Source organism: Stenella coeruleoalba, assembly GCF_951394435.1.
Source record: "Stenella coeruleoalba genome assembly, chromosome: 14".
Taxonomy (NCBI): domain Eukaryota; kingdom Metazoa; phylum Chordata; class Mammalia; order Artiodactyla; family Delphinidae; genus Stenella; species Stenella coeruleoalba.
Window position 1 is genome coordinate 51,713,237 of NC_137160.1, and position 26,133 is coordinate 51,739,369.

A 26,133-nucleotide genomic window follows, 5' to 3' on the forward strand; every position below is an offset into this window, starting at 1 on the left:
TCCAGACGCTGTCACCCACCTTGTCTGAAACCAGGGGCAGCCGCATGCTCTCCAGGTGTTTGCCCTGCTTGCTGAAGATGAAATGACTCTCTTTGGATTTGGGAATGATGAAATAGAGCTGCACCTCTTCTCCCAGCATAGAGGAAGAGAACGTGAAGGCGTGAAGGGTGGAGTCGGACATCTGCGTTTGCAGAGAAGAAAGGGAGGGAATGTAAACTCACGGTTTGCAAACCTCCAGGCCACTCATTAAGGCTGTTACTGAGAGAGGCAAACTAACCTGAACTTCTGCCTGCCACCAGACCTGCTGTGCGTGCAGTGTCGAGAGGGCTGGAAAGGCAGACGCCTCATCTTTTAGGGGCTGCCGCTGACCAGAGAGCCAAGCATCTCGCCCCTACACAGCCTCTCCGTGTGTGGAGAAATACCTGTTGCTGGAAACTATCTGCATTTCTCTCCTTCTTAGAACCACTGCTGCTCAGTCTTACGGAGGTCCAGTATATCAAGGGGATGTCCTGCCACGTAAACATTCCCAAAGGTGCCCAGGGGTAAACGCTTCTGTGTGGGTCAGGTCAAATGAATATCATTTATCTAAAACGCCTCTGTGGCCCCATCTTTCCTGGCTACAGTGGAAGCTGAAGATATCTGAACAGTCATTTAGCCTAGAACTCTGGCTTCCAGGAGAGACCTCTGACTCATCCAAGCCAAATATAAACCTGCTTTTTAAATTGCTGATAAGTTCACACACTCTCAGTAACCCATCCCGGTGAATGACTAAATAAAGGTCTTTACAATGCAGACAAGACTTGGCGTAATGAAAAGATACCATCACTTTTCAGCAGCCACTAGAATCCAGGTAGTTTTCCCAAGAGTTTTAACCTAAATATTACATTCATAGAGAAATAATATTGTAATTCTTCCCTTAAATTCTCCTTCATTCTGCTTCACAAGTATTGGAATTGACTACTTAGTACTGTAATCACACAGAAATTATTTAAATAGAGGGTTTTTAATAAATGTTCTAAAAACCGATGATTTATAGATCGGGGACTTGAATCCTCTATATTCTATAAAGCATTATGTGAGCTGATTTCAAACTATCCCACCAAAAGTTTTCAATAACACAAGAAAACAAATGGGGTATGAAAGGTAACTTGTACCAGAAGAGCAGAATGATCAGTATATCCCTCCTAGTACCCTGTGGGGAAAGAGTGAAGACCTGGTCCTCAAGAGCAGAAGCAAGTCTGGAGGGCATCCACTCAGCACATCCTATAGGGAGGAAGAGTTGTTCTAGGTGTTCAGAGCCAAATAATATAGAAGTCAAGAAGGTAAAGTAGGGGAAAGCTTATCCCCCCAAACAGGCGCTTGGATATGACCATCATTGGTTGCCTTTCCCATCTTTTGTGCTTAAAGACGCTCTGGCCAATAAGAAGCCAAGGGCTTCCCTAGTGGCGCAGTGGTTGAGAGTCCTCCTGCCGATGCAGGGACATGGGTTCGTGCCCCGGTCCGGGAAGATCCCACATGCCACGGAGCGGCTGGGCCCGTGAGCCATGGCTGCTGAGCCTTTGCGTCCGGAGCCTGTGCTCCACAACGAGAGAGGCCGCAACAGTGAGAGGCCCGTGTACGGCAAAAAAAAAAAAAAAAAAAAGCTAAATGCTATGGGGTATTTGCTCACCTTCTGTGTTCCTACCTCTCAGTTCTCTCCAAATAAAAAAGCAAACACTGACTCCTCTGTATGCCTATGGTCAAAACCATCACTCGCTGGTATAAGAGTGAGACTAGGTCTCTGCAAATCAACAGACTTGTTCACAGCTCAAAGGGCGCCCCCTACAAATTTGTAGATATAGCACCATTTTCAACAACAACCCAAAGGAGGGAAAAAACCCTTTTGCCAAACATACTGTAATATCTAGCTTTTTCAGGATCACAGATAGCACACCTCAGCTACTTTCTAATCTCAACATGACACATGTAACCATTTTGACGAAGTGACTTAAGACACAAACTCAGTTTCTTTCACCCACCGTCCCCCACCCATAATCCTTTATTAATAAACCCCAAATCATCTTAATCAATTGCTTCAAGCATTTTGCTCACAAATGAGTGGCTCCATCTCATATATAAGCCATCCTCTGTCTCGGGCTTGAAACTGGGACTTTTCCTCTCTTACATACAAGATCCACATTGGGTAACAGGCAAGGGCAAAGGGGCTGCACCTGGGAGGCAGAGGTGAAGTCCATGTACTGGTGGCACTGCTCGCAGTGGTGGAAGGTGTTGTAGGCCGCGTACTTGGTCAGCATCATGGACACGGCTTCTCGTTTCCGGGGCTCCTCAACTTTGGATTCCTTTATTGCTTCTGTGTATAAAGGGGCAAGAGACCGTCCCGTGATGTGCCTGAAGCCCCTATGCTTGGGAAGAAAGTCCCCCACTCCCCAGAAGGGCTTTTCCCAGGATTCTGTAACTTATGCCCTGAGAGGCAGCTATGAAAATGAAAAGGTGACATGTATGTGTGTAAAACGAGAGAAAAGCAGAGGAGAATGAATGAAGCCACTCTCAAAGATTAAACTGCCCCAGGCCTCTTGCCTTCATTTAGGTGAACACTTGACCTTTAGCCTCCACTTGCACTGACCTTGTTTGACCCCTGCCAGCTTTTCAGTGTATACCAGGCTCATCAAACTGTACTTGGGGTCATGCACACTGACGTCAAAGGGCATTTTACTGAAGCTCTCGATGTCAGGCCAGGGCTCTCCCTCTGACTGGCTCACTTCACTGCTTTCGCTGTGATCTAGGCCAAGAAGAAAGAAAGTGCACAGAGCAGGCAGACCAGACCGACTGGCCTCCCTCCCTCTCTCTCAAGTGTCAGGGATGGAAGGTTGTATGTATGTATGTTGCCCGCCCAGGTGGGTGGACAAAGGCCTTTCTGAAAAATGAGCTCCCGTGTCCAGGGTAGAGGGAAGCAGACTGTCCCTTCATACCCCCGCCGGAAGAGATGCTTGTCCTCACTGGTCCCCATCATTAGCCTCTGCACACCCACTCCACACACTTCCACAACTAGGAGATCAACTGGTCTCCCACCCCAGCCCCCCCTGAATTGCCTTAAAATCTTATTTAATTTTGGATGATCTGAATTCTGTCTTAGAGTTTTAGTTGTGGGGTTTTAAGACGTTGATACTGAAGAGATTTCAGGGACACACCAAGCAAGAGTCAGTGTCTGCTGCTTATTACGAATCACCCAGAGCTTGTAAAATCCCTGTGCTCAGGCCACACTGCCCAGAACCTCCTTCATCACTCAGGCACCTATAGTAGTGTTTAAAGCTCCTTAAGTGGTTCTGACATGCAGTCCAGGTTGACAGCCTGGGGCCCTGGGTTTGAGTCCAGGCCCCACCACTTGTGACTTCACACCTGCAGGCACCTTCACCTCTCAGGGTCCCCTGATTGTTGTAAAGATTCCAGATGGCATATTGAAAGTGCTAAGACAGCGGCAGGCACATGGTGGGTGTCCAATAAATATTTGTTATTAATACTAAAAACTATAAGATCAAGCTGAAGACAACGTTCAAAGGAAGAAACGAAGAAAAAAATTCCAACAAAAAAGGCCTAAAGACTAGAATTACAGCTATTAGCTTTTAAACACAATACTGCTTATTTTTATATCCCTGAGCATTTTATTTAAAAGTTATTTTTTTAGGGGCTTCCCTGGTGGCACAGTGATTAAGAATCCGCCTGCCAATGCAGGGGACACGGGTTTAGGCCCTGGTCCGGGAAGATCCCACATGCTGTGGAGCAACTAAGCCTGGGTGCCACAACTACTGAGCTCGAGTGCCACAACTACTGAAGCCCGTGCACCTAGAGCCCATGTTCCACAAGAGAAGCCACCGCAATGAGAAGCCCACATACCGCAACAAAGACCCAATGCAGCCAAAAATAAAAATAAACTTATTAAAAAGTTATTTTTTTAAGTTTTAAGTTTTATTTTAAAAGTATGCATTTTATTTAAAAGTTAAAGCTTATTCTAGTTTTTAAAAAAGGCATCCTTGTGCCTCTCCAGAGCACCACTGCATTCACCTGCACTAAAGTGTGGGTGAAGGAATAAAGCCAAACTAACAGTGCTTCTCGTTACAAAGGCCAGGTTTGACTCTCACGGCTGTAGGCCCTGTAGCAGGATTTGAGGCGAAAAGTAAAGGCATCACTCTCCTGCAGCGCCAAGGAGCCTGGGGGAAAGTCAGCGGATGACGGCCCTCATTCCTGTCTGCTTGGCTCTGCCCTTGCACCTGGGGCCCAGTCCGCTCCATGCAGCTCAGGGTGTTTCAATCCCCTCTGTGGTGGGCCTGGGGGCCTGGTACAGCTCAGCTGGGGACAGAAACAAGATGTGGATAGGAAGATGGAGTTGTGTCTGTGTCTGGAATCATGGATGTGAACTGGTGAGGATGGAAATAGAGCCAAAAGCCATAGTAAAATGATTAAATATGGCTGATTTTACCTAGTCTTGTTCTGAACTAAACTAGTCCCTTGGGCTGGTCGCAGAACAGATCCAACTATTCAGGAAAAGCAAGTGAGGGGAGGTCACCAAGGGCTAATCTGATGGAAGATGACAAGGCCTTTCCCTTTTCTGGACTCATCTTTGAGGGGCTGGGGAAGAACTACCACTTCTCTCTCCTGCCCCTACCCCTCCCTGTTTCTTCCAGCACACGGTCATTCTGTTCTGAGATGTGAAGCCATGGTTTGAAGCCACACTCCCCCGGCTGCAGAGCTAATGCTGGCTGACCCCTGCTCATGCCCCCTTTCTGGCCTTGCTGGACAGGCTGCAGAGCAGAACTGCCTCCTTCACAGGTGACAGCCGGGGTGGAAGGGCCAAGAAGCCGGGCAGGAGGCACAGGCTCGTCTGTCAAGCACCAGCCCCTGCATCTTACTGCCAGTGCCAAGGGGTTGTTTACAGCACCAGGGTTCTGTTCTGCTCCTGCAAGTTTTCCTTAAAACATGCCCTGGACCCTTAAGCAGCAGACCACCGCACTAGAATTTTAAACCTGGACAGTTTGACCATCTGAGCAGTGAACCCACCTGACAGGACTTTACGAGATGTCTCTTTGCCCAGCGTCGCACAGGACACAGAGGGGATCGGGGGTCGAAAGAGGGGAAGACCCACCCCGACCTCAGGGAGCTCAACGCGGCCACAGCTTGCTTACAACTCTTTGCTGGCTCACGACCTTTAACCTCTCAAGAACCCTGCCCATGGGCGCATGTATACCTCCAGGAGGACGCGGGAAGCTCCGGCTGTGGTGTTAATACCCACGCTGCCGGCTCGGAACTCACCGGTGTTGATCTCTGCCTCGTCGTACACGTCCACCTCCAGGAGCCTGATAAGCATACGGAAGAGGATCCTCAGGAACTGCAAGTAGGAGCCAGTCTTCCCCACCTGGTGAAGAGAGGTTTAGGGAGGAGGGGTGGAAAAGAGAAAAGAGATTTCACACGTGAGCTCTTCCGCGTCTCCCTGCAGGAGTGGGGGGCCTCCGTGCCCCAACCACCGGACCCCAACAGGAGACCCCCTCTCTGGCCCTTCCTCCAGAGCCCCCAAGACCCCCGCCCCCTTCCCTACCTGCGGGGGCCCGGTCAGCAGCAGGCGGCGGGGATGGCAGGGCCGCGCGCCCGAGGCGGGGTCGGCCTGGTTGCCGTGGTCGGCGTGGTGCGGCCGCGCCGCGGTCCAGCGGCGGTAGTAGAGGGACTGCTCCTCGGCGCTCGCGTGCCCGGGCAGCAGCGGCCGCAGGGGGCTGGCCCAGGCCACGTCGGGGTGCGGCAGCAGGGCCGCGGACGCCGGCAGCTTGCCGCCCCGCCGCGAGCCCAGGAGGCTGTAGGCCGCCTTGGACAGGATCACGACCGGGGGCAGCGCGGCGTGCGCGCCCCGGAAGCCCGGCCCCGGCTGTCCCGGCCACCGCGGCGCCCCGGGCCCCGATGAGAACGACGACGGCTTGGAGGTGGTGCTGCTCGCCATCTGGGGGCCCAGGGAGTCACACTCCTGCTTCAGGGTCTCTCCGACTCCCGCCAGGCCCGCCGAGACCCCTTCGTCCAGTCCCACGCTGTTGGCCGGGCTCCGGAAGCTGGGGGTCAGGGGCTGCTTCTGGGACTTGTCGGCGGTGCTGGACGAGCTCACCCCGTTCTCCATGATGGAGCCTGAAAGAGGACGGACAACAGCCCGCCGCGCGCCCGCTCTGTCACCGCCGCCCCTACCAGGGGGACCGGCCTGGAGGCCGGGGGGCCCGGCGGTGCGCGGACTACAGAGCGTCCTGCCCCCCTCCCCCAATCCTGCGTGGGGTCGGCCAGTGGAGACGCCACAGGAAATCTGTACTCCCCCCGCCACGCCCCGGCTTCCTCCGGGGCCCATGTCTGCCCATCCCCCCACCCGCTCCCCGGCGTCTTCAGGCCGCGTGGTGGTCCGGGCGCCCTGGGGTCGACCACGCCATCTCCTGCTGCATCCTGCCGGCATATTAAACTCTCCTCAGGTTACCTCGTTTGGATAAGCCTTTTGATTCATTCCAGGACCCTGACCGACACAGGCTGACATCCAAGTCCTGCCCCAGTGCCACTCGCCTCCTTCTGGGGGTCCCAGGGCCCCATACTTCTGGCTCTGGATACCTCCCCAGCGTGCAGCCCCTTCCATGGACGCCCAGACCAGTGTGGGAAGCGGCTCCGTGGGAAGGGAGAGCTTTATCTCCTCCCAGCGAGATGCTGCTTGTGCCCAGAGATCCCTGCACCTGCAGCCAATTCACTTCAAACTTGTTTTCCCCTCTAGTCCATCAGCCCCTCTTTGGCTTGAGGACAAACCAGAAGCTCATTACACTCAAGATTGCAGGCCCTCTCTGGCTCAGACCGGTGCTTCCCAGGCCTGGGGGTCATATCCCGACCTTGGGAGATCCTAGATGAATAGCCAGTAACCAGAGGCTCGTGACACCGGCACTCCACTGCTCATCTGACTTTTGTGTGAGGGCTTTCCTCTCCGTTCATCGGCCCTGGAGTCCACAGGCCTGCACACCTTGGGCAGTGAGCCCCCCTGAGGACCCTCAGAGTCACCCCGAGGCCGGCGGGGTGTGTGTGTGTGTGTGCGTGTGTGCGTGTGCAGCACGTGCATCCTGAAAGCGGAGAAAACTCTAAAAGCAGAAGGCAAATCATTACCTTTGTGTGAGTTAATCAGAACAAGGCCAGAATAGTGGGGCTTGTGGGGCTGATTAAAGAGCCACAGGAAGGAAGTCCAACACTCATCACCATCGCCACCCCTACCTTCCTTGCCTCTCGGTCACTGATGCTGGTATCCAAAAGCTTCTAGATGTGATAGTCCCCCTCCCCTCTATTACCCTTTACACTCCTCCCAACCTCTCCCCTTTATTCTGACCTGGTCGCAGAGGCAGAACTGGGGAGCCTGTAGTGATGGGGTGGGGGAGGTACAGCCCTGACCCCTGACTGAGGGGAGCAGCTGGGCAGACCCCAAAGGACAGTCCCCATGCTCTTCCAGGCTGAGGGGCACCACAGAAAGTCAGAAAACCCCACAGATACCTGCCTTTCAGTTCTCATAGGGAGCCTATCCGACAGCAGCTGACAGTGAATAGAAAGACTGGTGCTGCTTTTGGCCATGAAATTGTGTGTGTGTGTTTGCGTGTGTGTGTCATGGAGATGAGAGAAGGGAAGCACGGGGGAGAAGGAACACAAATGGTGGTTCCCTCTGCTGTGGAGTTTTCATTTTTTACCTCTTCTCTATACTTCATTACATTCTCCAAGTTTTCTATATAAAGCTTTATTATAACTTTCACAGTCAGAAAAAAAATGGAAATAGTGCTGTATTTGCTTAATACTATTTATCAGAAGAAAACTGATGCCAAGCACTGCCATCAACCACACAGTAACACAGTAAGAGAGTGGCTGGCAGGCTGCAGACTGGATCGTCCCAGCCAACCCACGGTCCCAGAGTAGCCTTCAGTATACAAACACTTTGCCATTAAGTACTTAGAAAAGTCACTCATTCATTCATTCATTCAAACAAATACTTTGTGCCAGATACTAGGCCAATTAGCAAAAACTTACAGCTTCAGGATCTGGAAGGAAAAGAAGGCCTTTGTGCAAATAGCAGATGCATAATATCTATGAGATGATTAGGGTGAGAGAGACTAGGGAAAATGGTGGCAGCTGGGGTTGATGACATTTATTTTCTGTATTATTTAGCTTAGCAGCAAGCTCTTCATTAAATGCTTCCCCAGGAATGTATCTTGTGGCTGCTCGAGAGTCATGTTTTCCAAGTATCTCTCCCGGAGAACCAAGGTCTGGACAGGATGCCTGAGTCACCCAAGGCTCTGAAAGCCTTGATGGGAGTCAGCAGATGCCTCTGCCTTCCATACTCCTACCCCCCTCCTCCCTCCTGCCTCTGATCCCTCGAAAGAGAAAGTACTGACCTGAGGTTCCAGTGACGGCACTGCTGTTGCTCTGGGGCCTCTCCAGGTCCATGAGCAGCTCCTCGGCACCGTTCTCGCCGACGGCGGCTCTCTCTTGCTCCTTGCCACTAAGGTCCAGGGCAGCAGTGGGCCCCCGGATGACCTCTTTTGAGACGTAGCAGCACGCCAGACCCACCTCCTGCTCCAAGGCCGTGCGAGTTAAATAGCTTGAATCAATTAACCGGAGGTCACAGTACTTCAAAGACCTGCACCAAAGTAAGGATATCTTTGGCGAGTCTGTCTTTGGTGAGGCATGCCATGTCTATGTGTGTCTGGGTGTCTGGGCGCAGCGCAGCAGTCAAAATCGTGAGCTTCGGTGCCAGGTAATGCCTGATGTGCACCTCAGCTCTGCCACCTCCTAGCTTAGGACCTCGGGCTACTCACTTCATTTTCTCCACATATAAAATAGAGTAACCGTGTCCAGCTGACCCAGTTACTGAAAGGAATGAATGGCATGACAAGGGTAAGGCATTTAACACGATGCCTGACACACGGTAAGCGTTCAGTGAGGGCTGTGATTATTGGTGCTGTTGCCTTCCAACCTACAGGCCCTGGGTCCCTGAGGGAACAGCAGACTAGCAGACACTTCATCCCCAGAGCTCCTCACTGGGGGCAGTGCTTTTCCTCCCTGCCCCTCTGGCTGCCCTGCTTCGATGCATAAACACTTCTCATCTGTGGCTATCTCCCATTCCCCAGATTGCTGGGCTATCTCTGGAAAGTCCAAAGAAAGACTCAAGGAAGGCTAAGTTTCTCATATCCCCGAATAAAACAATGCTCTTCTCACTTGCCAAGTGAATGAAATGGGTGACCGTCAGCCAAGTTTTCACCACCAGCTCAGGTGGGTAACTAATGGAAAATAAAAACTAACAATTCACATTGTACCTGGGAAAGGTTTCTCCAAGGGGATCTTTGCCAGTTAATATCACAATACAAGGCAGACCTTCTAGATCTTGGTACGTCCGAGGGGTCCACTCTTCTGCTTCATTTCCTCTCCAAGTCTGTAGAAAGGAACCCACACAATAAAATTAAAACCCTTCATTTAAGTTCCCACCTTCTTAAAGGTTTCTACAGCCAGGCTTTATACACATCTGTGGTTCCAAATGACTTCCAGTAAGTGTGTTTGTGTGTGTACATATATTTTAATTACTACTAAAAGACATGCACACAGCACTCTAGAAGAATGTAGCCTTTCGTTTTATCGCAGTAGGAGAAAACAGGAGATCTTGGCTTATATCATACATTAGCCACACAGGTCAAAGGAACATACAATATGAAATATTCCACCGATGGTGCAAACCTTACAGAAATCCTAGTTAAACTAGTTGACTCAAGGCTCTTAAGTACACTTCCTTCATATAATGGACAGACTCTTCAGACTGATTGACTGAAAAAGACCATTTCAGTTGTAAATGACTAATAAAAGAATCTCAACAAAACTCCTCACACGTAGTCAACTTCTCATATATATAAACCCATATACACACACGAATATCTTTAATAAATGGAACATCAATCTGAAAACATGAATATATCAAGAGGAAGAAAATCCCAACTTGAAAGATGTTCAAAAGTGAAAAGATCTTATAGACTTTTCTGTCTGTTTTAGAGCAGAGAGAAAATAAACCATCTCTTAAGTAGAGAAGGTGGTTTCTACTACTTCTTATGAAGTGTGTAGATCTAACTGTGCTTTATATCGGCTTTCTAGCAGGAGTTATAAGAAATGAACTGGCATTTCAGATAATGCTTTTGGGAACAAGGACTAAGAAGTGAGGTATTAAGTAATGCATACAATTTTATTTTAAAATAGACTGGTACTTCCTTTGCTAAAATCAGAATGGGATAAAAAGAAATATATCAGGCAAGATATGATATGATATAACAGAGTTTGTTTACTGATTTGTTGATGTCTAGGAAAACCAGTCTTTGGAATTAAATATACCCACGATTACTGCAAGTAAAATGCATATAACTTGTAAAATTGGAAGAACCAACCTGAATCCTGTTGCCCAATCTGTTATCATATGTTTGCCACAGAGAACTCAGTGGGTCTACGTAACTGTTTACAAGTTTGAGAGACTTTCTATGTCTTAGAAAATTAATCTGTCAAAATATTTTTTAAGATATTACAAGAAAGTTTCTCCCCCCAATTCAGTTTTCCATATATTTTCATGTCAAAGGGAACCAGAACATTACCTAATTCAAAGCAAATAATTCTGCAAATAGGAATCGTTTTACTCATAAGCCTTCACATTGGATTTATGATATCCCTGACACTGGGGTCTCCTCGAATATATTTCATCGTTCTATCAAGAATGAGGTTGGGTTATAATGATGGGATAACAGATATTATGTTTTATAAGGAGATTTATTTTCAAAAGATGATTAAACAAATTCCACTTTTACTCTTGACCAAGCAGAGCTAGCTAAACCCCCTATAAAATGCTTTTCTGTCACATTGTTACTTCTGATGATTGATGGCTGCCATTCTCCTATGGATCTGTCATGCCCTCAGGATGATTTTCCTGCAGAGGCAGTTAAGACAACACAAAAGACTAGGCGAGCATTGACTTCAGGGATAATATGGGGTTCAAGGCCAAGGAAACCTAATGAAAGCTTCACAGGCCTTCTGGATGAACTGATTTATTTAGATATAAACCTTGTATCCTTCCAAAGTACTTGTTATCACTTATAAGTTAACCACGATTTCTAAAGGATAATTAGAGGTAAGCACAAAAATAAGACCATCTAATGGAAAAAGAGGCATTGGATTTTACCCAGCGTTAGAGATGAAAGGCACACTGCTGCTATCTCGTCAGTGGTAAAGTTGGTAATTTAGAAATAAACAGGTGAAAAAGAAGAAGAGTGAATGAGAGTCAAAGAATGCTACAATGGTTAATTAATTTAACAAATTTTTACATGTGCCTCTTTTGTGCCCTGAAACTTCATTGGGTGCTATTCATATTGAGAGGAAAAGTCCTCATAGAAATTTCAGGCTATGGGGGTAGAAATACAAGGCAATAAACAAACAAAATTTTTAAAAAAGAAATAAACAGGTGAAACAGAGACCACCTGGCAAGTGGTCGTCTTTCTTAGGATGTGAACATTCCAAAGGGATTTCGAATTTTCACTTCCACACAAATAGAGAATATAAAAAGGATGGATTGATGTGATCGAGAGGTTTTGAGCATATGGAAATCTCTTTTGTGTGGCTGGTGCCTGGCAGCGACTCATGAGAATTGAGATATAACTGCTTTGAGAAGTAATTACTTGAGACCCCCTTCGTGTATGGCGCGCACTCCCAGCAGCCCTTTGGAAGCCCTGCAGGTGATTCTGATGTGCTAGCAGCCAGGCTAGGAAGCTCAGGTCTTGACTGCAGTTTTCAAACAATGGCCCAGAGGGGCATATTATTTAGGACTGCTGAGTTATACCGACTTAGTGATTGGCATTCCTGAAGGGTCCGAACAAATGACCTAAGACTCTGTAAGTAGCTGCACTTGGTCAGGGTCAGTGGAGACCCAGAGAAGTCCCTGCAGCCTCACATCCTGTTAGACCATCTCCCTGCAGTAGGTGTGTGAGACTTCACAGAGCAGTGCTGATAATCTGCTTTTGCAGATTCCTCATCATTAGCATTATTCAGATTGTCCCACAACCTATGCCTCTATGAATTATACCGTAAGAAGAATTTCAGGACTCTCATTTGTTAGTTATCCCAGGAATTCTGCTGTAATGTGGTCTATGACTCTAAATTAATATTGTGAGCATTATATCTATATATCCATATGTGAAACGTAAATGTTACAACTTCCACTAAATAGAGGAGCTTCTATTTTTAGACAGATTTATTTGTTCCAGCTACCTATCAAGCTAATGCAAGACATTTTGTTAGGTAATAGAATACAATACAAAGGCTTACATTTGCAAAATGCTTTATGAACACTAAATAATAATCCTCGAATTAGAGCTCTTAGAGATCATGCAGTCCAACACTCTCATTTTGCAGCCCAAGGTCGGAATGCAAATCCCCTAAGACTACGTGCTTTCTTTTCATACAATTTATGTCAAACTAGGTTTTTCTTCACCCAGTTTAGCTCAGTGTTTGGTGTGCAAGGTGCAGAAACCATGTCGGTCTACCCCAGACACATAGTACCTAGCTTAGTACCATATCTATGTGTACGCAGGATTTTATGAAATGCTGTCAAATGTCTGGGACACATTGGATTATAAAAGTCCCCAGAAAAGTCTGAGCAGGGCATGAGGTAGAGATTTAGGTTAATTGATTAAGAAATTATCCCCCGCCCGCCATGCCTGACAGGAGGGGTTCAGGAAAAGCAGTGCGTCCCTGGCCGTGCAGGGGGGCGGGGCGGGGGTGGAGGATGGGCGGCGCTTAGCCATGCACAAATCTCTCCGCAGGAGGCTCGGCTGAATCTCAGCCCAGACCACGCCTTGAGGCCAAAGCAAATACAAAGAAACAGCAAACAGTTGGGGAATCCACATGCACGAGGGTGGGGAGTAGTTCTCTATGAGCACTGAAGATGAAACAGGATACTTTACCCACTCTGAGCAGACAGATAGGCTACACGGACAGAAAAGATTCAGTGAACGGATGATACTTAAAGGCGTGCCCCACGGAGGTCCGAGAGAACAACTTACCTTTTTTTTCTGAGAAAACAGATGGCCGTGGGCTAGATGCATCTCGAACAAGGTCAATAAACATGGGGTGAAATTGGGTCATCGCATTTTTGCACCTGCAGTTGGAGAGCATGGAAGACCAACTGCATGCATGTGCTAAAAGGGGGGCCGGACAGAATCTTATTAAACTAGAAAAGTGGACACGTCCCTTAGTTTAGCCTTAACATGGTCACGAAGATCACACCGACACATGTGCAAAACTCTATCAAACTCAGGCCTCTGAGCCACCTACACGGGAGTCCTAGAAAACAGAACAAACGTCTGTCCGTTGCTAACCTTTAATCGCGCCACAAAGTGGGCTGCGACACTGAGTTCAGAGGCGGGGTTCCCGAGGATGATCTCGAAGCGGTACTGCAGCCCCAGCTTGTCGCGCACCTCCTGCAGCCGCTCCTTGGCCAGCATCGCCAGCTGCACGGAGGGCACCCTGAGAATGAGCATGTGTCCCCTCCCACTTTTGTTTTTTCCTGGGCAGCTGAGGAGGTCATCCACGATGCTGAGTGTTTCCGGCGTGCTGTGGTCTCGGAGGGACGCCATGGTGGTGAGAGCCATCAGAGCCTCCGAGTACTGCTGGATGAGGAGGTAGCAGCGGACGACCATGCTGTGCAGCCTGGGGTACCTTCAACAGAACACAGGGAGCTAGCATCTGGGTGTGGGGCCCACTGGGACAGCGAGGTCTGTGCTGTAGGAATGCAGACTAAGCATGGCGGGAAGGGGTTCGTGACAGGAGTGGGGCTTAAGCTCTAGAATGACCTTGAAGCCCCCATCACTAGAAGGAAAAGGTGAGCTCACAGATCCTGCTGGGATAGGTACAGCAAGTTCACAAGGTTTAGGGACAGTCTAGTGACCTGAGCTTCTTCCCGTGCGGTCTCTGGACCAGCAGCATCACCCAACAGCAGCACCACCTGGGAGCTTGTTAGAACCGCCAAATCCTCCCACCACACATGTACTGAATCAGAATCAGGCTGGACAAGGTCCCCAGGTGATTTGTATTACATTGCATTTTTTTGTGGGGGGGTATAGTTTTGTGTTAGTTTCCACTGTGTGGCGAAGTAGAGTTCCCTGTGCTATACAACAGGTTCTTATTAGTTATCTATTTTATACAATCACATTGCACTTTTAGAAGCACTGGTCTGTTCATATTTTCAACAGAGCCATAATGGATCATCCCTAGATCCTAACCTCTTGCTGGTGGCTTGGGGTTAGAATGCTTGTTAGCTTATTTCTCTTATACTTAAGATTACAGTTAAGGAAATTGAGACACTAATGTAATGTCTGTGGAGTATCAGGAGTAAAAAGAGTAATTATTATTGCTAATTTGAGGTCAGCTCCTTTGTAGCAATAACAATATCTTCCCATAAAGATGGAGAAAACTTGGAGCTGGCTGGAGAAATAGCACCCCCTAGTGGTGTGGCCTCCTATCCACCTGAGCCCCTGCTCGGTGGAGGGTGCCCAGCAAATAGTAGGGGGTGTCCTTGACTCACCTCAACATTCCCCTCCCTCCACCCTTCACTGGACTGCCAAACTGGCAGTTTTTACGATTACAGAGCAGGCAGAAAATAAACCTCTCATTAATGCGCTATTCCTCAGAAAGCCAAGCCTGCTGACAGAATGAATACAAATGGGCAAAGAGGACCCACTTGCAGGCATGAAGAGGTGCTTGCAGATATCAAGAAAGTAGGCATGGGCAAAGCAAGGCCCTGGACCCGAGCTTGGCCAAGCCTCTCGTGGAGCCTGCAAAACAATGGCGGGTCTGAACTTCCCTTCTGGATGCCAGCTGGTAGCACATGCAGCCGCCTAGCAGCTGGGTAGGCCAGTGGGGGATTTCACCTTTGCTCCACTTTATAATTCTATTTTTAAAGTGAAACAGTCGTCACCAGCCTTACACAGAAAAACCCAGGGGCAAATACCAGTTAGGGTCATCAAATGACTAGTGTGGTTCTGAAGTACTTAGAGCTGGAAAGGACCACAGATTCCCTGGGTTCTGACCACTCCACCTTCTCATAGAAGGAGGATGAGTTAAGGGTTGGGAGAAATTCAGCTCCTTTCCCGAGATCATCCAACTGGTCAGAGACAGAGTGTGGATTTTATTCAGGTCTCTGACAATGTCTTCTTACGTGGTAAGAATTTAGTAGATTGGGGAAAAGTAAAGAAATCCTTCAGTTCAATCAGTCCTGGGCCAATCCCTTCAAGTGTTCAATAAATCATAGCTATTATTAGCCCGGGGTGACTTGGCGAGAGGAAGTGGGCACAGATGATCCAAGTTTAAGGCTTAATGCTCTTTGCTGGGCCATGTAGGAAAGCCAGAGTTAGATCAAAGAGTAACTCTGACATACAGGCATTTAAATTTCACACTGAAAGAGCTATGAATTTAGAAGTGAATAGTTTCCCTAGTTTGTTTTGTTTGTATTAAACTGTAACCATAGTTTTTTGGTTTTTGGTTATTGGTTTTTTGCGGTACGCCGGCCTCTCACTGGTGTGGCCTCTCTCGTTGCAGAGCACAGGCTCCGGATGCGCAGGCTCAGCGGCCATGGCTCACGGGCCCAGCCGCTCCGCGGCATGTGGGATCTTCCCGGACTGGGGCACGAACCCATGTCCCCTGCATTGGCAGGCGGACTCTCAACCACTGCGCCACCAGGGAAGCCCGTAACTGTAGTTTTGTAAGTATTACGAAAGTTGTATAGGAGTTGATGGGATCATCCATTAAAATACGACTTATAAAACTTCGAGTGATGTTACTGGAAGAAAAGATAGGTTCCAAGAGGGCAGACGGAACAGAAGGGTGGGAAACAAAGGGGAGACTCATGGGATGATTCTGGAAATCTAAGATCACATGTGCTGTGAAAGGATTAACATCTCAGTGTCAGTTAAGTCTTCTCAAATCCAACAGCTGCAAAAATATAAAATCCTACTCAAGCCTGCTTCTTTTCCTGACACTGCATTATAACTTGCTGGGTAGGATGTAACCCCCTGTCCTCATCTTTATTTCTCTTTCTTTTTTCTTAGCAAAGTTATAGGGCAGCTTGTTAAATAGATGGTTTGTGATCAATTAGAGCCAGTTTTAAGAACTAGAGCTACTAAAAATTAGAATGTGCCTCATCAAATAGTGCCCAACTGCCCCCATCACTGGATGATCAAACAGAATACTGTAGTGGAGGGCAGGGAGGGACCTCTAGTAGGCTAAATTCTTTTTTTTTTTTGGCCACACCTCACAGCTTGCAGGATCTTAGTTCCCTGACCAGGGATTGAACCCAGGCCACAGCAGTGATTGCTCCAAATCCTAACAATTGGACTGTCAGGGAATTCCCTATTACGTTAAATTCTAATGCCTCTGCCTAATTTTTGAGTCTATGATTCAAGATCAGGGAGGAAAAAAACCCAGAAAAACCCTTTGCTCTTCCAGAGTCTGACCTGGAACTGGGGAAGAAAAAGGAGACAGAGAGTCATGAATCTTAACCCCAAGGTCGGGGATGGAGGAGGGCCACTTAGAACTGAACTCACTTAAATGATCTGTTTGTTCTTTAATTTTCTTCAGTCTACACTCCAAATCTCTCAGAGTAAAGTTTTGTTTTTACTGAGGGTACTTGCCTGTGGTGGACAGAGGAGAAAACAGAGGAAAATGTAAAAGTGTGGGGAAGGCCAGACCTCAGAGGAATGGTCTTTAATAAGCAAATCCCTCTGTGCCCAAGTGCACAATGAAGCCTGCCTGGGAGACAATTCAGAACACAGAAAGTGGTTCTACCTCCCACTCTGAGTCACTGGTTTCCTTTGTTGGTCTTGGATGATCATAGAAAACCCATCTGAGTGAAAGGTCATCTTAGGAAAGGCTATTTTTATTCTGCCTTCACATGTCATTTGCACAGCCTGGGCTCCACCAAAATTCCCTGTGACACTGACACAAAAGACATTTGGCTATTTCAGACATGCAAGTACAGCTAAAGAAAAGGTTGAAAGTCCTTATTTACCTCTCCAAGAGTGTGTTCACCATCTTTTCAAAAGTCTCATCACATCTCAGAAGTGGGCTCGTGATTCCCCACTGAAGAGATTTACTGTACTCGTTCATGCCGAAGTACAGCTTCTCCTTGCAGCTCATGTCCTCCTGGTTCAAAACAGAGCAAAACCCAGTGACGGCAGGATACAATGTGTCTTATTTTCTGGGGGTCGGGGGAGAAGGGACCTGTAATAGGCTATTGCCTAGAAGGTTAAAAAAATTGTGAATAAGCAATTAGGACTACATCAAGCTAAAAAGCTTCTGCACAGCAAAGGAAACAAAATGAAAAGGCAACCTACTGAATGGGAGAAAATATTTGCAAATCATTTATCTGATAAAGGGCTAATATCCAAAATCTGTAAAGAGCTCATACAACTCAATAGCAACCCGCCCCCCCGCCACCAAATCCAATTAAAAACTGGGCAGAGGATCTGAATAGACATTTTTCTAAAGAAGACCTACAGATGGCCAACAGGTACATGAAAATGTGCTCAATAGCACTAATTATTAGGGAAATGCAGATCAAAACCACAAGGGGCTATCACCTCACACCTGTTAGAATGGCTATCATCAAAAAGATTAGAGATGATGTGTCAGTAGATGCAGAGAAAAGGGAACCCTTGTGCACTGTTGGTGGGAACGTAAATTGGTGCAGCCACTATGGAAAAAATAGTATGGAGGTTCCTCAGGAAATTACATATTTGTACGTGTGTGTATGTATATATACATATATTTGGTGATGAATGTGTTAATTAACTAGATAGGAGTCCTCATCCTTTAAAAATGTATACATAAATCATCACAATGTATACTTTAAATATCTTTTATCTGTCAGTTATACCTCAATAAAGCTGAACAAAAACTGTGTTTCTTTATATAACCTGATACCAACTCTACAATCATCTCTGAAGCACCAACTGAAATTTCCCTTCACTTCAAATGAACTTAGTATGTGATTAGTGGTATGCTGATATGCTTTCTTAAGGCAGATTATAACTGCATCGATGGTTTGTTTTCTCTATCTTTTGTTCAGATTTTTTAGAGGAAGAGCTTTTCTTAGGCTTGTAGAGTCAGAAGGTCAGATTTTTTTCCTTCTCGAAGCAGCTCTGTAAATTGATACATATGAGTTCTATAGAACTCGCTGGAGATCAAAAAACTCAAAAGCGCCTCTATTACAGAAATTTTAACTTTTCTGATGTTATTTAATGATGGTGATTCTCTTGCACTTTTACAAACAAAATTCATTTTAAAGGTGAAATATATAGTTTTCTTCCTTCTAAAACAGAACACACAGTATTTAATCTAGGCCCCTTCTTGATGATTCACTCATCACTATGAAAATGAATAACTATTTTGGGATGTGACACAAAGATTTCCTCAGAGGAGCCTGACATGTGTGACAAACTGCTTGTCCTTAAACTAAGTAGCTCCAGAATAATCAATAAACATTTTGAGTTCATGTATCTGGTGGGGTTTTTTTAAAATAATTTTCCTTCCTCTGTTGTACACTACTTTTTCATAGTCATTTCTTCTTGCTGTCATGTTGCCTGTGCATTTTATTCTCACTTTTATGTGTTGTTTATTATGTACTGACATTTTTCTTTAAACACTCTCCAACTCATAAAGGTTACACAGCAGCTTAAAATATATAAGACGAAATTAAGCAATGAGAGGAAGAAAAAGCAAGGGTAAGAGCAAGGAGACTGGGCCAGGGATGAAGTTAGTACTCTCAAAAATGCATCCCAGAAGTTTCTGCCGTTTTGTTAGAAGTGGAATGCGAATTTGGTTCTGAGCTTTTAAGTAACCCATCCAAAGAGATGAGCAACTGTGTCATTTATAAGGTCCATAAGATAAAAATAAAATACTATAATTGGCAGCTTTTAATTTTTTGAGCCCACCCCCCACCCCCCCGCCAAACCAGCTTATCCGGCTTATTGGAACAGGGTCTCATTTGAGAGTAAATATGCTTCCTCAGAGCCTTACAGCAAAGATGGAGCGACATCTATAGTTTACTTGTTTGCTTGTGTCTTTCTGGATTCTTGGCTGCGTTCTGAATAGCTGTGTCAAATCAGTCATTTCAGGATGAAAGAAGTCAGTCACCTGAGTTTCCCTCTTTATCTCGACTTGGCACAGAGTAAGGGGAAAAGCTTTATCTTACATGTATGTGGTTTTCACATTTCTTCTCATCCACAATCATGTTTCTTTGGGAAGAGGTAAAAGCCGACTCCAAGCCTGCTCCTTTCCCTGACAGCATTGTAACCTGCGGAACAGGAAGCCTCCACCTGTTTTCATTTTTACTTCTCTTTCTCTTAGCAAAATGAGAGGGCAGCTTGTTAAATAGATGGCTTATCACCAGCTGGAGCCAGTATGGTTTTAAGAACTAGAGCTACTAAAAATAAGAAGTGAATAGTTCCCCCTTTCTGTTGTGTTTGCATTAAACTGTAAGTGCAGACTTGTAAGTAGAAGTTAATGGGACTATCTTTTAAAATACGAGTTATCAAACTCAGAATGATGTTCCTCTAAAGAAACACACGTCCCCAAGTATCACAAATCATAAGTGATACAATTTATTGAATCCTTGTATCTTTGGGGATAATGTCCCTTCTCTTAAGAAAAATATCTCCCCTCCCAAAGTCCTACCCTCTCAGTGACCCCCAGATGCAGCCCTCCCTGTCCTTTCACTACGGTCTCTGCTTTTCCTCCAGCCAAATGCTCTGCTCTGTGGACACTGTTCCCTGGAAGGTCACCAAGGATTCCTGAGGCCAAACCCTCAGTCCTTGGCCTCACTGCCCTCTCAGCCGTTCTCTTCATTACTTTCTTCCATGATTTTATCTACACCAGCTGCTTCAGTGATTAGCATTTCTGAAGTCTATTCCAAATCCTCATGGTAAAGCCCTAATCAAAACTCCCACATTGCATTTGCGACTGTGCACTCGTCCCAGTCTTCACTCAGCCCACATCCGTCTCATCTGCCCTCCAGAGGTCCACCTTCCTCTTGACTTCTCTTTTCCAACTAAAGGCATCGCCTCAAAGATATCTCTGACCCTTCCCTCTTCCCCAATAAATAAATCCTAGAAGATTTACCATTTCTTCCATCCTTTGTATTTCCAGGACCACTATTCTGATTTAGGTTCTTGTTCATTCTAACCTGAAAAGCCAGATGACACATCTCCCCCTTTCTAATCACTTTGACTTGGCCTCTATAGTTGATAACTTGCCTTAAACTGCAACCTCTTAGTAGCTACTAAAGCTGAACTCAGAACTCAGCAATTTCACTCCCAAATGCATACCCAACAAAAATGCATACATATGTCTACTCAAATGCTTAAAGCAGCACTATTTGAAATAAGTGAATAGGATGAATAAATGAATTGTGGTGAGTCACCCAGCGTAATCTATATACAGCAAAAAGAATGAATGTTTTATGACTCATGGAAAATATAGAAGAATCTCACAAACAATGTTGAGCACAGAAGCCAGATATAAGAGAGTGCCTACTGCATGATTCCATTTATATAACGTTCAAAATGGGGCAAACCAAGACAGAAGAGTGCTTCCCTCTTGTGAGAGAGTGCCTGGCTTCTGGAGTGGTGCTAGCGTTCTAGTTCTTCATCTGGGTGCTGGTCCCATGGGTGTGCTCAGTTTGTGAAAATGCATCAAGCTGTACATTAACATTGTGAATATAAAAAATAAAAGAAATATGTATATTCTGCTATTTCTTTTTTCTTTTTTAATTTAATTTTATTTATTTTTTTATACAGCCGGTTCTTATTAGTTATCCATTTTACACATATTAGTGTATACATGTCAATCCCAATCTCCCAATTCATCACCCACCCCCCCCCGCCACTTTCCCCTCTTGGTGTCCATACCTTTGTTCTCTCCATCTGTGTCTCAATGTTATTTTTAATACTATGCCCTTGCTAAAATATCGTTCATGCCTGTGTAATAAGTGTAAGCTTTTCCAGCCTGGTCTCAAAGATTCCATATGTATATTTCCAGGTTTCTTTTCATCCCACTAAGTATTCTCTGAAAAATGTCTGATGCTTATTACTCCTCTGTGGTCCTGCCCGAGCTGTCTGCTGCCAGGAGTGGCTGCTCCCCTGTCTGCTCTGTCCTTCCTCTCCTCCAAGGCCCATCCCAAGTGCTCTGTCCTCTATGTCGCCGTTCCTGATGCTCTCAAATGGGTGGGACTTCTCCCTCCTTTCAACCCACAGAGCACTTTGGTTTTCTGCAATTGTCTTACTCTACTTTGTTTTTGTTACATTTTTTGTTTTGTTTTGACAAATTGTATATATTTAAGGTGTACAACTTGATTTTTTTCTTTTTTAAAAAAATTGAGATATAATTGACATAAAATTATATTAGTTTCAGGTGTAATGGTTTGCTATCTGCATATGTTGTGAAATGATCACCACAATAAGTTTAGTTAACACCCATCCCTCACCACACACGGTTATAATTCTTGTTTTCTTATGGTGAGAAATTTTAAGATCTACTCTCTTAGCAACTTTCAAATATACCATACAGTATTATTAACTATAGTCACTTTGCTGTACATTATTTCCCCAGGAATTATCTATTTTATAACTGGAAGTCTATACCTTTTGACTACCTTCACCCATTTTGTCTACCCTCTAGCCCCCGCCTCTGAAAACCACCAATCTGTTTTCTCTATCTATGTCTTATTCTACTTTGGAATAATAGTGGCTTTTATACGTACTTTGCTTTCTCCTTAAACATCAGCTCTCTGTGTGTTCTTGGAAAGATCTAACACAAGCCCACAAGTGCTCACTAATATTTTTTGAGTCTACTTTCTTTGCTTTTCTCTATTATTCCTTCTTTAGGACATTGGCTTCAGGATAACTAAAGGAAGCTAATCACTAGAGCTTCGCCCCTAAATGTGTAAAGTTGTTGTAAATTAGATTCAATGTTTTTACCTTTTCTCCATGCTCCTCTCAATGTCATAGGGATGATTTTTTAAAAACTTTAATTAGAATATAATAACTCCCCACCCCTCAACTATTTTGAATATGATCCTGGGTATCATATCCCTAATCCACAAATACTTCACTAGATACCTCTAAGATTGGAATCCTTTAAAAAAATATAACCACAATACCATCATTATACTTAAAAAAATTAACCACAATCATAGGAATGACTTTTAAGGAAAATTATTTTAAGCTTGTTTCTCTATTATTTCACATCAGGAGAAGACAAAGGGCAGAAGCTATGAGCCCGTCCTCCTATCACTGGAGTGATCCCTTCCAGAAAAAGACTGAACCAACTGTTCAGAATAGGATAGTTCTCCTTTTTCCCCCCTAACAATATATTCAACTTAACGTTTAGTTGGAGCCCTATCTGTTGGATTAAAAACACTGTTTCCTTTTATCAGTTCTACTGGCTATCCCATTCCATGTCAGGACAACTACTGGGGTAGACCCTAGGCACACCATACGGTTTTGGTTCAGAGGCAAAGGAACTCTGGCAGCCTCTTATCTCACCCATAACTTGCCCACCCAATTCATGGACAGAGCTAGGGTGGAGAAGATACCAGCAAAGTGAAAGCTCAAAGCAACCTCCTTGTGACAGTCAACACACCGAGACAGTTCTCACAAGGGAGGGACTGGTGATGCCAACGTGAGTCAGGGATCTGAGCTTGCTTGATTGTAAAGGACATACCAATACTCAAAGAGAAGGGCTCCAAGTCTTCTTACCTACTTCATAACAGAGTGAAATGCATTGGGTTGAAAAATAAAGTTATTCTTATGTAGGACATTTCTGGCCTCTTTTACTGAAACATGTTTATTTAAAAATATCTCACAGTTCAATATTTCTAAACAAAGGTTCTATTGCTTAACAGCTGATCTTTATTGTTTTTTAATAAAACTCATTTTTTTATTTGCTAATATATTTAGCTTACAGTTTATAGGTCACAGAAAATATCTTTTAAGTATTAGGGACTGGACCTGGATGTGTACAGTGCTGAGCTATTCTCAACGCATTAAATGACACTACTGAGTAATTTAGAGTGTTTTGTTTTGTCTGTGGAGTCCTAACCACTGGACCACCAGGGAATTGCCGTTTAAAGTCTTTTTTTTTTTTCCTTTTTGGCCACACTGTGCAGCATGTGGGATCTTAGTTCCCTGACCAGGGATCAAACTCGTGTGCCCTGTGCTGGAAGCACGGAGACTTAACCACTGGACTGCCAGGGAAGTCCCCTGAGTAATTTAGAGTAACAATACCAGCATCTTCTGTTTCAACTAGAAGTCTGTGAGAATTGATTAAAAGGAAAAATTCAGTTGCTGGGAAGCATGAGACTAATTAACATATAGATATACATCTAGATCAGTAAGACTGAAACAAGAGGACAATAAAATTTCCAAGTTTTAGATTGGAATGAATCATTTAAAGGCACAAAGCTAATCCAGGATATTGAGGATGGTGTCAGCTGACATCACATTTTAGGGGGACAAACTATACTGGATAGACAATTTTGTATCTGCATGATAGCCCAAAAAAGAACCACCGAATCAAATTTATAGAGGACACTATTCACTAGTTTTTAGTGAATAATAATTGTAATTATATGGAGCTTTTAGAAGAGAAAGCATTATGTTAGTTAGTTTTTTGAACTCTTTTGCCGTGACCATATTTTATTACAAGATTCTGCTCCCCAGGGGCACTGAGAACATGACTGTGTATCAGAGGGTAGAACAGAGACTCACTGTGCTGTCCAGCTGTATCCAGTGAACCTCGTTGTTGGCGCTGATTCGGGACTGTTGGGTCTGCAGAGTGTATGGGCAGGAGGTGACCTGGAGCACAAGGAGGTTGAAAGCTTCCAGAACCTCTCTGCAGTTAATGACTCTGTCAGCCAATCCATGGCCAGGTTCACCATGTGACAAAGAGCCCGAAATGACACTGTAGAAATATTGAAAGTCACATTAAAACCTCCTAATTTAACTGATTAGATGCAGAATCAGATATCAAAATGGAGGTGGTGTTTTAGCTCTTATTTTTCTGGTTCCTATTAATTGGGGGCAGGAACAGAAGCAACCAACATTAGATTTGGAAGGCAAAGAGGACCCACCTTCTTACCCCTTTCAGACAAATTTCAGGGATTTTTTTTTTTTTCCTTTTTCAGTTTGTCGCTGATATACCTCAAAGTGTAAACTCAGTTATCCAAGCCAAGGATATCCAGCTCCGTAGCTGAGGTGCATCACTTCAGTTTGAAAGCCCACCTGAATGAGGGAGCTCTCCATCAAAATATGATGCTTATAACTGTGCAATGGTCTGTACCCCCAGAGAGGCCCCAAAGCTACAAGGGATCCCCTCTGTGTTAACACACTCTCCTTCCTCACTTGAAGCTGCTAGACCGTGGGGAGGACTCCTCCGGCCTCCTCCCCACGACCAACATGTTCATATCTCTGAGTCATTTTCAGTTCCGTTCAATGTGGAGGTATCCCCACCCCACCCCTCTCCCTCTCTCCCTCTCTCTCCCTCTCTCTCTCTCTCTCTCTCTCTATCTATATATATATATACATATATATATGTATATTCAAAAAAGTAATCTCAAGGCCCATGAGGATTAAATACAGAGAGATCCAATGTGTAATCCTCAGAGCTATTACCCCAAACTTTCAAAGATGAGGTATACAAGGTCAGTGAGCTACTTCTGCTCATAGAACATGAGCAGTAACTGAACAAGGTGTGGGCAAAATTTCTTTTCTTTATCTTTCCTTCCTCCCTCTCTCCCTTCCTTCCTTCCTTGCAAATCTAACAAGTTATACCAGGTCTTATTTACACCTACATATGGCTCTGGACTTCAGATTATGGAGTACCAAACACATTCTGGCTTCTGAACAAGTGTTTTTGCAATTCTGACATTTCTACCACAGATCAAAAAAATTCCAGATGCCTAACCTCAGTGTGTCCTAAGGAAAGAAAATCTATGAATGTTTGATGATGCCTGAAATTTCCCTCCCCTGACGTGGTGAGGACAAACCATGATATGTAATATTTGACAACTATTTGCCCTTAAAAAAAAACAACAACAAAAAACAACTACTTGCTTTTTTCAATCCATAGGAACAAAGATACCCCCTACTTGATAAGTACTGTGATTTGATCTGACTCCGTCACACTACACAAACTGTTATTTCATTAATAAGCCCATAAAGAGATAGGATGGTCTCTTGTTTAAACAGGTAGATTGCGGAAGGTTTTGGATCTGCTCTCAGATCATTGAAGTGGCATCTCCACTGCTGCTAAAGGGAAGAGGGAAGAGAAATGGCAGGAAAGGAAGGAAGAGAGGACAAGGAAAAGGAGAAAACAAGAAGAACCACGAGGAGGAGAGGGGGTGGGCGGGAAAGCACATGGCCCTTCTGGGAGCTCACTCACCGCAACCCCCTTGTTGCCACCCTTTCGCTGAAGCAGCTGAGTCCCACAATGCTCTTAAGACCGGATTTTAACAGGAATTTGTAAATTCGCCCACAGTACAGTGAAAATAAAATCAACATTAAAGTGGTCAGAAAAGTTGAGAAAGCAAGGAAAGGGTGGGAATAAGTTAACCATGAGAAGATGCCAACTGGTAGGGTCCATGGTCTTTCAAATCACCACCTTTTAAATTATTTAGTACATGACCATTACTGCTGTAGAAGAAATATTGTATTTGCTCACTCTGAAGCAATCACCTCGTTAGTTCCACATGGGAGTTGTCATGAACTAGCACAAACAGTGTGTACGGGTTCTGTTTCACCCTTCTCATAAAAACTTCAAACTTGGTTTGAATCTCATTGTCTAGGCGAACAACATATTTCTCTGCTCTCTGATAGGCTGTCCCATTTTCCTCCAGACCCAAGTCTACAAGGACACCTGCCAAGAAGAAAAAAGAGTTTATCTTTTTTACACACATGTCTATGAGATTAAGTTCAGTACTGATATACTGGGTGCTAACCATATACAGAGATTTACAGAGCAATAGTTTTC

The 26,133-nt window shown here is 45.1% G+C and overlaps 1 protein-coding gene across 10 annotated transcripts in view; it reads right to left on the reverse strand.

Annotated features, from left to right (window-relative positions):
- The window catches only part of GREB1L (GREB1 like retinoic acid receptor coactivator), a 260,561-nt gene that overhangs the window by 10,340 nt on the left and 224,088 nt on the right, over positions 1-26,133 (reverse strand). For all 10 annotated transcript variants that reach the window (XM_079942265.1, XM_079942261.1, XM_079942260.1 and 7 more), the window contains 11 exons: positions 25,839-26,019; positions 23,874-24,066; positions 17,117-17,250; positions 13,431-13,770; positions 9,348-9,463; positions 8,427-8,671; positions 5,588-6,159; positions 5,305-5,407; positions 2,624-2,779; positions 2,211-2,350; positions 20-181 (listed from right to left, as the gene is read on the reverse strand). In XM_079942265.1, coding sequence (XP_079798391.1) covers positions 20-181; positions 2,211-2,350; positions 2,624-2,779; positions 5,305-5,407; positions 5,588-6,159; positions 8,427-8,671; positions 9,348-9,463; positions 13,431-13,770; positions 17,117-17,250; positions 23,874-24,066; positions 25,839-26,019 — 2,342 coding nt within the window. The remainder of the gene's footprint in view (positions 1-19; positions 182-2,210; positions 2,351-2,623; positions 2,780-5,304; positions 5,408-5,587; positions 6,160-8,426; positions 8,672-9,347; positions 9,464-13,430; positions 13,771-17,116; positions 17,251-23,873; positions 24,067-25,838; positions 26,020-26,133) is intronic.